Consider the following 12,452-nt stretch of genomic DNA (forward strand, 5'->3'; position numbering starts at 1 on the left):
CTATAATTATAATGTGAAATACCGTTATGTTGGGTTTGGGGTTGCTGCAATCGATCCAACAAAGAAACAAAAATGTATTAATTTCCTTAAATTCCAAAAAGGAGGATTTGGGATTTTATTTTAACTTTGCATGGCGATCGAAAAATCTAGCTATCCACGTAGTAAATTATAAGGCATGTACCGCCGCCCGCCCCACTTCGCGGTAATATATATCCACCTACTACTAGTACTACTAGGCCTAGACAGGCCTAAATTTCGGTACTTCTTCGGCCGAACACCGTAAGGAAGTACTTAAATCGGCTTAATTACGATGATAATAAAAAAAAAAGGAAGGATTTTCAAGCAGCAATGATTTATAAAAAGATGCAATGTTGCACTTTGCTGTCAAATTATATAACTATCCAGAAAGCTACATGAAGAATCAGTCAAAGGTAGCTTAAATTATAATTTAAAATAAAAATTGAATCCTCCAATAAAAGCGAAAACTTGTCCAAGGAGTCCTGTTTTATGCAAACATGCCCAATTGTGCTTTACAAATTAATTAATTAATTGTGCAACTAAAGATTTTAAAGATAAAAATATATTTTAAAGATATGCCTAATTGTATTATAATATATTGATTGTTTTAATACATATTTTAAATCAAAACGTTTAAATGTTTTACAAATTACAAATCAAAATTTCAATGAATAATAATAAATAATAAATAATAATAATAATAATAATAATAAATAATAATACAGTAATAATGATAATATTATAACTCACTAATATAATAAACAAAGTATGGAGAATGCTGCTATTTTACTTACAAGGCCTAGCTTCTTGATTATGAATGATTAGGCATATGTACAAAAATTTCTCTCAATGCAATAATTCTTCAACTTTGATTTATTGTTTAGATTACAATTTACAAATAGGCCTAGGCCTAGGCTATTTGTATTGGTTTGCAGATGACCAGCATGTTATTTCATAAATTAAAGTTTACGAAGTCATAGGCCTAAAGGCCTAGATACAATTATAAAACTTTCATGTTATTAATATTTTTATCATTCATTTACAGGCGAAATTAACATATTATCGCCGACGATTCACAAACCTACTCTGTCTGCACAACCCAACCTTTCTCCTCTGCAGTGTTGACTCTTCTTAGGAGCCTCAGAGGAGGCTGCTAGCAACTAGGTAGGCCTATAGGCTTAGGCCTAGATGATAGACTTTCAAAACAAAAAGATAACCGTAACGGAAAAAAAAATAAAGAATCGTCCTCACTTTATCTTCTCGAAATAATACAGCACGTCACTGATTAATTAATTCCAAAGTTAGGTAAATATGATTATATATGATATTTACAATGGTATGTTAAAATCCCCATAATTGAATTGTCCTCATGAACAGAATAATGAAAGAAAGCTTATGCAGCATCAGTGTTTTATAAAATGTTATAAAGCTAATACGCGCGCACGCTGTTTGGTGACAACATGGCGCCCATGCGCCAAGTTGGCCAAACTCTCTCTATCTACGGCTCTGAGACCAAAGATCGTATAGCGCCGCTATGCGGCGTAGCGGCGCTATACGATCTTTGACGAGACGATGAAGAAAGGCGGCTAGCTAGTAGTAGAAGTGTTGACAAAAATGGTTTCAAAACCTGATCCCGAAATTGACTCCAGACTCAGTGAGATTCTTCAAAATGTTAAGCAAATTGACTTTTTCATGGACGCAATTTTTAGTTTTTTATACAGACGGTAAACAACAAATTACTTATTCTTTTCAAATCACCTAGCCTAGTACTAGTAGGGTCCTACACTACAGCAGCAGGGCCTACGGCCTACGCCTAGAGTAGACTAGGCAAGGTTAGGCTTGGCCTGGCGTACGTGTATAGGCCTAGGCTAGGCCTAGCCTTAGAACGTAGGCCTAGTACAGTGTTTTTTATAACCGTTTAACAAAGTTAAACTAGTAACTGTGCTGGTTACGAAACTGGTGACCCCGACGTGGTCAATGGGGTTCTGGACAGAACGGCAAAAAACCAAAACAGCAATAAGTCAAAACGCAATGACCAAAACGGCAAAAAACCAAAACGGCAACACTTTTCGGCAAGACCAAAAGGGCAATAGGTAAGTCAAAACGGCAATAAACTAAAATGTCAACACTCCCAGAATTTATGTCAAAAGTAAAAAAGCGCGAATGAAAAAAAAACACTATAAAGTACAACATTAATAATAATAGTAATAATGATAAATAATGATAATAATGGTAATTAATAAGTCTTTAGTATTTCTATATGCCTACAGTACTGTATTTAGGACCTACAGTAGTCTAGGCCCTAGGCTAGGCATATAGGATTAGGAAGAAATGCAAATATACGGCTCATATACAATGACCTAGGCCTATCGTGATTGATTCAATTTTTTTCAGGACCGATTTCTATCACATTATGAAAAGTAAAACAGACACAATGGGACTTCCACCAGGTGCAGCCCGCAAGCTAATTATGCAGGTAAAATTAAGGAAACCTATGTAATGGCATTTAATAAAGATAACATTCTTTGATATCTGATTGTTTATAGATGCACTTACTGTAAAAAAATTCAATTCCATATATTTTAATTACCAATACCTACTGTATAATTAACTTATTGACTAAAGTACTAATGTGAATGCGCGGCTATACTACCTTTGAATCCGGTATCCTTTTGCATAGATCCTTATAAGTTGGCTGGTAGTCAGTTTAGGATTTTTGAAATACAGTTGGTATGAGGTAATTTTTAACTGCTTTAGTGTAATGTATTTTGCTCAGTGGGGAACAAGCTTTTCTTGCGGATGGAAGCAAGCCACATATCTGCACTCCCGTGCACTCTCTAGATGCGCCACTTCTTCCTGAGAAGCATTGACTTGGTCAACAAAACCTACCGTAAAACCTTGAATTGAAGCCCACTGAGCTTATCTCGAGATGAAGCCCATCTCAATTTGAAGCCCCCTCTTTAGTTTGCAAAATTAGTCTTGAAAAGAGGCCCATCTGGTGGGCGTGGTCGATCATCGATTAAAAGGTCCTAAAAGTGGTCCTGGGGGTGAAGCCCCCGAAAATTTTGACAATTTAGGGGTTTCAAAGGCTTATTTAATCGATTTTAGAGTCTACTAATATGTAAAAAATACATATAATAATTTTTTCTCCCCCGACGAATTGTGCTTTTTCTCCCCGACGGGGGAGGGGAGCCAGCCCTCCCCGATGGAGGGCCCTGTGTAACTTTACGAAATAAGCTTACTGAACAGACAGACAAAAAGACAATATTACACTCAATGCAAAAACATAAATTTAATTATATTAAATATTCTGTACAATACAAACAGTGGTATTACAGAATTATAAATGTATTGATTACATTATAATTATTACTCAGGCCTACATGAAGTATGAACAGCTATCACAGGGTGTTTCTACAGTGCCACCATCAACCACAAGTAAGTGCCGACAACTTTCTGTGATATTGCAGGATTTTTTTTAAAGTCTCCTTGGAGTTGCCAAAGCCACTTGCAAATTAACCAACCTCCCAGAAATTGAGTCTGTTTGAATGTTTTTAGTAACAGTCTTTAGATCTGTCCAGATCATCAAATTTTCTGTGACAAAATACTGTTCAATGCCCATATAAAGTCATAATGTGCCTATATATGGTCATAATGTGATGTCATCATGACCATATTCTAATAGGCATGTCACATGCTTCTGTCAAATAAAATTTAATGGTCTGGACAGAGCTTTAATAGGGAGTTTTTGATTTGTGCGATGACGCGACGCTAGTACGGAACCACTCATGCGTGATCGTCCTACCTGGCGTCCTACATTCTCTGTATATATAGATTTGGCTAAATTGCCCTCCAGAATCTACTCAACGAGGTGACCTTAACGTTCTCGCACGTGCAGATGACTCTTTACTGATGTCATTACGTTCTACGTTCTACCGTCGTCATGCAATCGAAAGCTCCCTATTAACAGTAATAAGTCAACTGATCATTGATGTCGCTGAGCACAGAAAACTATAAGATAAGAAGAATACTCAAACCAGATCTCTCCGTTGCTTTTCTGAAACTTGAGCCGGACACTCAATGTGTCGTACGACGGTCATAAAACAAATCCACATTTGCTTCCGGCAAGCAATAGACAATGCAACGCCGTATGCTGATTGGCAATCTGAACGGATCCTCATTAAAAAGACGATCCGTTAGGTACGCGTCGCGTCGCTGTCGCACGCAGTGAGTAACCGGCTTTATGTTTGTATATTATCACTTGTACCTGTATTGTACCAGTAAGCTTTTATAGCACTAGTTGTTTAAGTGCCACCAGTAATTAACTGAGACTTTTATAATTAAAAGTAAAGTGAGTAGCTAGCAGAATTACTCTGGTATCATCATGCCAGTTTTTTTTTTTGGTTTTTTTTGGACTGACATTTAGTAAATTTTGTAATCAAGTTTGGACCCACCTTTGACTAATGCAGCCAAACCTCATGCTTCTATTAGTATTATGCACTTTCTAATGGATTCAATTTTACTAGGTATCCCAGAAGCTGAAAGTACAGTCGAAGTAGAAACGACTGAAAAACCTCATATAGAATCCACACCAAAAGAACGAGAACAAGTCAAAGACAAAGCAGAACAGAAGACCCTTAGCAACACAAGCAGAGATCAAACTGGGTCACAAAAGTGAGTTGAGTGTAGTCAAGTAATGGTTTAAATTTTATATGCATTGGAGTTGGTAAAACATCGTAGCTCCGTTAGCTAAAATGATGGTGATAATGATAATACTGTACAGTACTGTATATGCGATGAACTGGTGACAATATTTAAGTCCCTCGTTCATTTTCATTGCTGGTAAAAGTAGGAGGATAACCCATTACTCCCATGTTTTATGTTAAATTGCGTATGGAAGTGACCCATTACTATTAGCCACTGTATAAAATATGTGCCCATCGAAGTACTGTGATGGTGCTGCATGTAAACATTTTAAGTATAAGAAATATTTTTTAAATTGTTAAATTACTTATTTATTTGTGATTCTTTTTTCTTTCCATGCTTGCAGTAATTTCTTCTTAATTTATTTGTTTCAGATGCTTAAATATTAATATATTATGTCTTTGTTTTTGAAGGTTTGCATGGCGAGTTGATGGTAATAAGCAATTATAGTCAGGTTTTGAGTACACTATAGGAAATACAAGCCAAAGAGACATTACATCCTGAAAAATTTGCCTGAAGGCTGCAGGACTGAAGGCAATTTTTGAAGGAAATAATGGCTCCTGTGGCTCCTATAGCATACAAAATTACTTGACTATAATTGCTTTAAGTCATTTGTGACGTCCATCACCTTTTACAGTATATGGCCCTTTAATCAAACTGCTGGTTGTACTGTAGAGCGGTTGCTATACTGTATTCATAAATCAAAGTGCTGGTTGCCATGGTAGTTGCTAAGTGATCACTGCGTGTGCATTAGCTGCTTGTATTAGAATGATCTGTTTAGTACACGCACTGACACTCTTCCCACAGAGCTCAAAGAAGATGAATAAATTGATTGTGGTTATTATGAAGTTTATTAAGGGTTATTAGGTAGGCCTAACCTCCTGGTAGGCATTTGTTTAATAGATTAAAATGTATCGTAAACATTATTATTAATTATTTCAGCATTGCCTTACAGTAGTTCCCCTTATTTATAACCATTTTGCCTTTTAAATTCTAGGCCTCTCCTAGGACGGTTTAGGCTTCAACTGTGTTAACCAGCGCCGTAGATCGAGATTTGTTAGGTTTGCTGTGTGCATTCATAGTTTGGCCTAGCAATAAAATATTCCATTGCAATGTACTGTAGTAAAATTTCCCCCTTCTTTGAGCTTTTTTGCACACATGACAAGGCACTATATCGATATTGTGATCAGTCAGGAACATAAAAATTCAGTGAAAATAAAAATGATGACATCACCACTGTCTTATAATTAATTGTGGCAAAGACAGGCCAAACCAGTCACTCGTCGCAAAATTCGATTTTGAGTTATTAATACAGTGTTAGAGAGTAAAATAATAGCCATAAAATGGAAAAAAAATCATTCAAATCGGACATTTCCTTATGAAGTTACAAGCGTTTAAAACCACACAGCTGTTTAAAGAACAATATATGAGAAATCAGCCTTCAAAGTTTATGATTTCAGGCATTTCTCATGCAGAAACTATCTTTAAATCCTTAAAAAGTGTTGTTTCAACATTGAAATGGGACAAATATCAGCATAGAATGATGTGTAGATATATAAAGGTTAGTTTAGTGCAATAAAATAGATTTTTTAAAATTTGACGTTCTAGCATGTTTTGGCCATTCTCTCTGAAACACGATTTGCGACGAGTGACTGTTTTGGCTAGTCTTTGCCACAATTATTATATGATATGTGGCATATGCTATTAATGTTATTTGGTTCTAAGAACCATTAGATTTTGTTTATATTTTCCCTTACAAAATATTCTCAGAATCAAATAACATTGAGATTTGTAGCGTGTTACACATGGTGTACTAAAAGCATGTAATAACTGTTATGTTATTATTTTTTGTGATTATATAATAATTTGTTTATATTGTACTCTTTCAATGTCATCTTCAAACTGTTATCTTGAAGGGTATCATCCAAAGCTATCAGTGAAGCTGACACATTCAACGGTGCTATGTGTGACACTTACTCATGGTCCCAGTCACTCAAGGACGTTGACATCAAGGTACCCGTGCCTCAGCACATTAAGAAAGCCAAACAACTGATGGTTGAAGTTCAGTCCGACAGCATAAAGGTAAGCGGAGAGGATTCACTTTGAAGCTTTTCCCAGTGGGAGCATGTTTCTACTGCTTGATATAGTTTTTTCCACTACTCTGTGTGCGGGGACTATCTTCAGCTTAAGACCCAATGATATTCCATCATTCCTTTCAAACTGGATTGACTCTTCAACTTGCAAGAGAGATGACAGTGTCTACTGCCTTCACAAGTGTGCCAGAGTGAATGGCATGCATCTTTATCGCTAAGCTACATCTCTAGTTTGCCAGTCGACAGTGGCGCCGAGAATGGGGGCAGGGGGGTCGCTGCCCTGGGGCCCGGGTCTACTGGGGGGCCCCGGACCAAGATGAAAAATTTTCGGCTTAAGAACAAAATCTCCATAGGGCCCGAGCCCAAGCCAGGATGAAAACTTTTGTTGTCAGATTTAGGAGGAGACTTAATTTAGGGAACGGCTGAGTGGGGGTCCCAAGTGAAGGGGGCCCCCATGTGAGGTGTTGCCCCGGGGCCCTTACTGGCTCTCGACGCCACTGCCAGTCTATTGGCACTAAGACCTACAGCCATAATATTTGCGCTGGTTTTAACGAAATCTCCTTGGTTAGGGATTGTAAACCGTAGGCCCAGTGTCACAGTTGGCTTGCGTGCACTTTAAAGAACCCAGTAGATCTTTCAAAAAGAATAGGGGTTACCCCGGTGTACTAGTTCATTCTTCCCCTGTTGTTATGGACAGACGAAAGAGCGCCTCTTGGCAGCAGATAGGGCATAATGTGACCCTCGGGGAGAAGAAAGTTGTTGAATGAGTCAGTCTATGCCTGTGAGCAATTCAGCCTAGTCACAGGTTAATTTCTACCTTTTATTTTACCTCTACTGTTGTTTATAGTAGATTCTCTATGGAGGGATGCAGAGAATAAAGAGAAGTAATGTATAAAGAATTTGAAGGAGAGGAAAAGCTTAGAGAAAAGAAAGGAAGAGAGGAGTTAAGAGGAACGACAGCCTTGGAGAGAAATTAAGAAAAAGAAAATTAGCAATGAGATGAAGGAATCAATTGGAAAAATAAAGAAAAAGTTTTGTTGCAAAAATGTTAATGAGAGAAAAATGTAATGGTGGTGACAAAGTAAAAGGCATTTAAATATGAGAATTAAAACATGTAAGTGTTATTGATGTTTATAGAGCATTTTATTAAAATTCTCTACTTTTTGTGTGATTTTAGGTTGCCCTAAAATCTAATGAGCCAAGCGGTTCTCCTGAAGTTCTTGTTGAAGGAAAACTAAAAGCACAAATCAGAACAGAAGAGTCGATGTGGAGTCTGATCCCAGGAGAATGTGTTCAGGTAACTGGTGCATTTTATTTAACCCTTTTATATGACAACATTAATCCTTTATATGAGCAACTTTAATCCTTTTATATGAGCAACATTATTTCTTTGATATGAGCAACTTTAATCCTTTTATATGAACAACTTTAATTCTTTTATATGAGCAGCTTTAATCCTTTTATATGAGCAACTTTAATCCTTTTATATGAGCAACTTTAATACTTTTATATGAGCATATGAGCAATCTTAATACTTTTATATAAACAACTTTACTCCTTTTATATGAACAGTGCAATTCTTTGATTAAAATTCCATTAAATTCCCAATTTTACCACAGACAATGCATCTTTATTGAATACAAATCTAACTTTCCTCATCTCTTTTTGTCTCTCCATTACAACTTTGACCTTTAGCTTAACCTTGAGAAACGAGTAGAAACATGGTGGCACGCTGCTCTGGAAAACGAACCAGAGATCGATCCAAAGACAATCAACAATAGTCAGTCTTTGAACGACCTGGATGAAGATGATAAACAAGGATTCAGACAGGCAATGTTTGATTACGAGCAAAAACAGCAGGGCAAACCGACGAGCCAAGAACTGGTAAGTTGTGCTGATGTACGTAGTAGTAGGAGAAGAGCAGTTGAAGTTCAAAGTTCAAAAGTACATTTATTCACAATGATCAACATAGTAGAGATATTTAAATCATACTTTTTGTAAAGTAAACAGAACTGAAATAAAATAAATAGTGACCATCATTTGGATCAAGATTAGATGTGAAACTTGTCTTACCCTGACCCCATAACGATACAAAAAAAAAAAAAAAATAACATATACAGTATATATATATATATATATATACTGTATATGATAAGTTATACAGTATATATATATATATATATATATATATATGTATATATATGTATATATATATGTATATATATATATATATATATATACTATACTCCTAACTAACTATTTAATGAGAATACATGAGAATACATTAAAACTCGGAAAAACAAAACCGAATAGCACAAAAAGATTACATAATTGAGAACATTTCAATTAAATTCAGACCACACATATGTACATATAAATTTAGTTATTATGGTACAAAGATAAATAATATTGTTTTATTTTTTATCTAAATTATAATTATAATTTGGACCACAAGCACAAAAATAAAAACTGACTAAGTTAAACATAAAGAACATAACATTGCTAATTGAACCCTATTTAGATCATATATATTTACAGTTTGAAGTTGTTTGAATAAAGGTTCAGAAAGAGTACAAAAATACGATAATAATAATAATATTTTTTGATAATTTATGTAGTTTAATTAAATTTCAATGGATAATCACATGGCTGAAATGTGTTGTGGAAAAATATACTTTAATCAATATGATACCAATTCATTTTTATATTTTTTTGGACATATAATTATGGTGACTGGTCCACTTCAAATTCTCCTCAGTAACAACACGAAGAAATAAGGTTTCTGATTTAAGTTAAATAACATGTTGTGTTGGGTCCATAACAGCTGGTTTTTCATTAGTGAATATATTCATAAGACATACCGCTTGGCTTAAACTACTTTGCAAGTGGTGAGACACTGAAATAAAGGCAATGCTTACCTCAGCTCCACCATGGTTGGACCTAAGTTAGAAATGTTATGGCAACTTTTGGCAATTTTAATGCCATATCCTATTTACCCCTATTTTTTTTTATTTTTTAAGATTTAAAGTGCTCCAACCTAAATTTTTAAAAAATTAAATCTGCCTCTGATAATTTCTATTAATTATCTTAAACATTACATTTAAATATTGTTGATATTTTTTTTATAGAAAGCGCATGAAGTGCTGAAGAAAGCTTGGGATGTTGAGGGGTCACCTTTCAAAGGTCAAGAATATGACCCTTCTGTCCTCAACATCGCAACAAGCTAACATAGAAAGAGACTGTTTGATCGCAGTCATCAGGATAGTGCAATAATGAGTGCCATTGAAAGATAGTTTTAACACTAATAAGTAAGAAGTGAGCTATACTATGGAAGGAAGCAACAGTCAGCTTGGAGTGAGTATATTATACGTGACTTGAACTCTGTTAAATTAATTCAGCCAGAAGAGATCAACAAGCTTCAACAATTCGTTGCTAGCTGTGACCAAAGTCTACAGGGAGAAGATGGAAATAGCTGGGTAACTTTTCTGGGTTGAGCAATTTTTAGCCAGGCTTGTGTCAGCCCCATCTAGTTCAGACTACCAATTCATCAACCAGCCTTGACGCTTTAGGCAGACCATATCCTCAAGTTACATAAGCTACATAGGCAGAAACTATTAATTATTTAATGAAGGACGAAAATAAAGCAACTAAATATTTACCATGGTTACTAACTCTCGTAATTATTGGAACTTGGACCGTATCCTCAAGTTACACTAGCTACATAGGCAGAAACTATTAATTAGTTAATGAATGGCGAAGTTAAAGCAACTAACTATTTTCCAAGGTCACTACCATAATTCTTGTATTATTGGAACTTATACTTATATTCTTGTTGAGCTAAAAATATTGAATAATCATCAATTTCTGAATTCTTAAAGCTACAGGCTCCGGAGGAAAATTTAGTTTTGATACGTTGTAGAACTGATTTTTCTAAGACACAAAAAGCATATTTGATGAAAAACTTAGAAGCGGTTAATGATATACTGATTTTTTAATATTTAGGAACTGGGGGAAAAAGTTGGAAAAAAGGAGGTTCTGAGTTTTTTTCCCTCGCCCTGATAATATGGATAAATAAATTATTGCTACTTTTACCTTTTTTCTGAGGTACATTAAGCGATTTAATTAAAAGAACAATTAAAAAAAGACAACATTGGCACTGCTTTTTTGTTATGTTAATTCTCAAAATCTTAGTAGTAATCTTGTAGTCTTTGTCAATTGACAAAGACTAGTAGCCGAAATATTTGCCAAATAAATTTTAGTGTTTCTAAAGTCAACATCTTACGTATTTGAGTTTCATTACTGTTACGCTATATTATATTCCACATATGTTTCGAAACACATGGACACGCCTTCTTCATATTTAAGATAAGAAAAAATAATAAGATCGAAAATTGTAAATTACACATATATATATATAAATATGTATATACCTGTCTCTTATACACATCTAGATGTGTATAAGAGACAGGAATTACACTCTATTCGTGAAATATTAATATCCAAAATCACGACCGTTGAAATATTTATTAAAATATTCTTATTGAATTAATATGTAAATAGGTTAGTATTGCAATAGTTACAATGAGGATAATGAAACAGGCGAAAAGAGCGTTGATAAAATGGTAATTGTGTTACATATCAAAGCACGCATGCGCACAAGCCATAAAATCACATAGCATTTATGTTTGATGATTCCCCATATAAGAGTGCCATCAACAGAAATAGCTCAATGTTTACAATACGAGTGAAAATTCTGGATTGGAATTAAGTACAGTAGAGCAGATTAATACCTCGATAACAAGCATTTGATGAGAATATTCTAAGAAGCGTGAAATAACAAAATTTAACAGCAGAAGACGTGGAAAGCTGTATACTAAGAATAATGTGCAGAAACTTTAAACCTCTTCCACGAAGACATATCCCAAATCTATTACATAATTCTTTATTTGTCCTAATTCAAATTTGAAATCGTAAACTTGGATTGTACATTTCTTTGTATTTCTTGCCATCTGATGACTTTGATAACATTCTATATTATTTCAATTTGTTCTAAGAATTAAATTTTAGGGCTTGCCTATATGAACCAATTGAAAAAGAATGACATGATAAACTCAATTTTACTTGTAATTTCATAACGCTGCGGGCAAAATACGAATATAAAATAACGTATGGTCAATAGTTTCGCTCCATAGAATCTCAAGATCTCATGGATTCTTGGTGTATTCCCAGGAGTTTATAGACATTGCACTCTAGTGGAAATAATTTCAACACAAAACTATCAGAAAACAATGTCATGAAATGATTTTCCGTGGAAAATTGCTAATCACTTTGATAAGTTTTCACAGAATGTTAATGCTCCTATGACTAAATAATAAGAAAGTAAGTATGACTTGGAGAAGATTAACCTATATATGTAAACCCGGTGGATCTTTTTCATTTAATCATTCGAACATAACCTCTGTCTCTTATACACATCTAGATGTGTATAAGAGACAGCTAGCGCCCCCTCTCACTTATCCACCGCCGCCATTTCAAGACTCCAAGACACGCCGGATTGAATGACCTACTGTAACTGACTGATATAGAGATAGATAGATTGATTGATTGATTGATTGATTGAAAGACGAATTAATTAAT

The 12,452-nt window shown here is 34.8% G+C and overlaps 1 protein-coding gene across 1 annotated transcript; it reads left to right on the forward strand.

The window, feature by feature from the left end:
• The first annotated feature begins 1,586 nt into the window (after positions 1–1,586).
• Positions 1,587–11,089, forward strand: LOC117108697 (nudC domain-containing protein 3-like). Its single transcript, XM_033250809.1, has 8 exons — positions 1,587–1,742; positions 2,413–2,494; positions 3,396–3,456; positions 4,545–4,692; positions 6,639–6,804; positions 7,993–8,112; positions 8,511–8,699; positions 9,944–11,089. Exons 1-8 carry the CDS (start codon positions 1,633–1,635, stop codon positions 10,040–10,042), a joined length of 975 nt encoding a protein of 324 aa, XP_033106700.1. The 5' UTR covers positions 1,587–1,632; the 3' UTR covers positions 10,043–11,089.
• Positions 11,090–12,452: the final 1,363 nt, after the last annotated feature.

The sequence above is a fragment of the Anneissia japonica genome, unplaced genomic scaffold, assembly GCF_011630105.1.
Source record: "Anneissia japonica isolate Jap-2015-1 unplaced genomic scaffold, ASM1163010v1 scaffold1587_len1432017_cov164, whole genome shotgun sequence".
In the NCBI taxonomy this organism is placed as follows: domain Eukaryota; kingdom Metazoa; phylum Echinodermata; class Crinoidea; order Comatulida; family Comatulidae; genus Anneissia; species Anneissia japonica.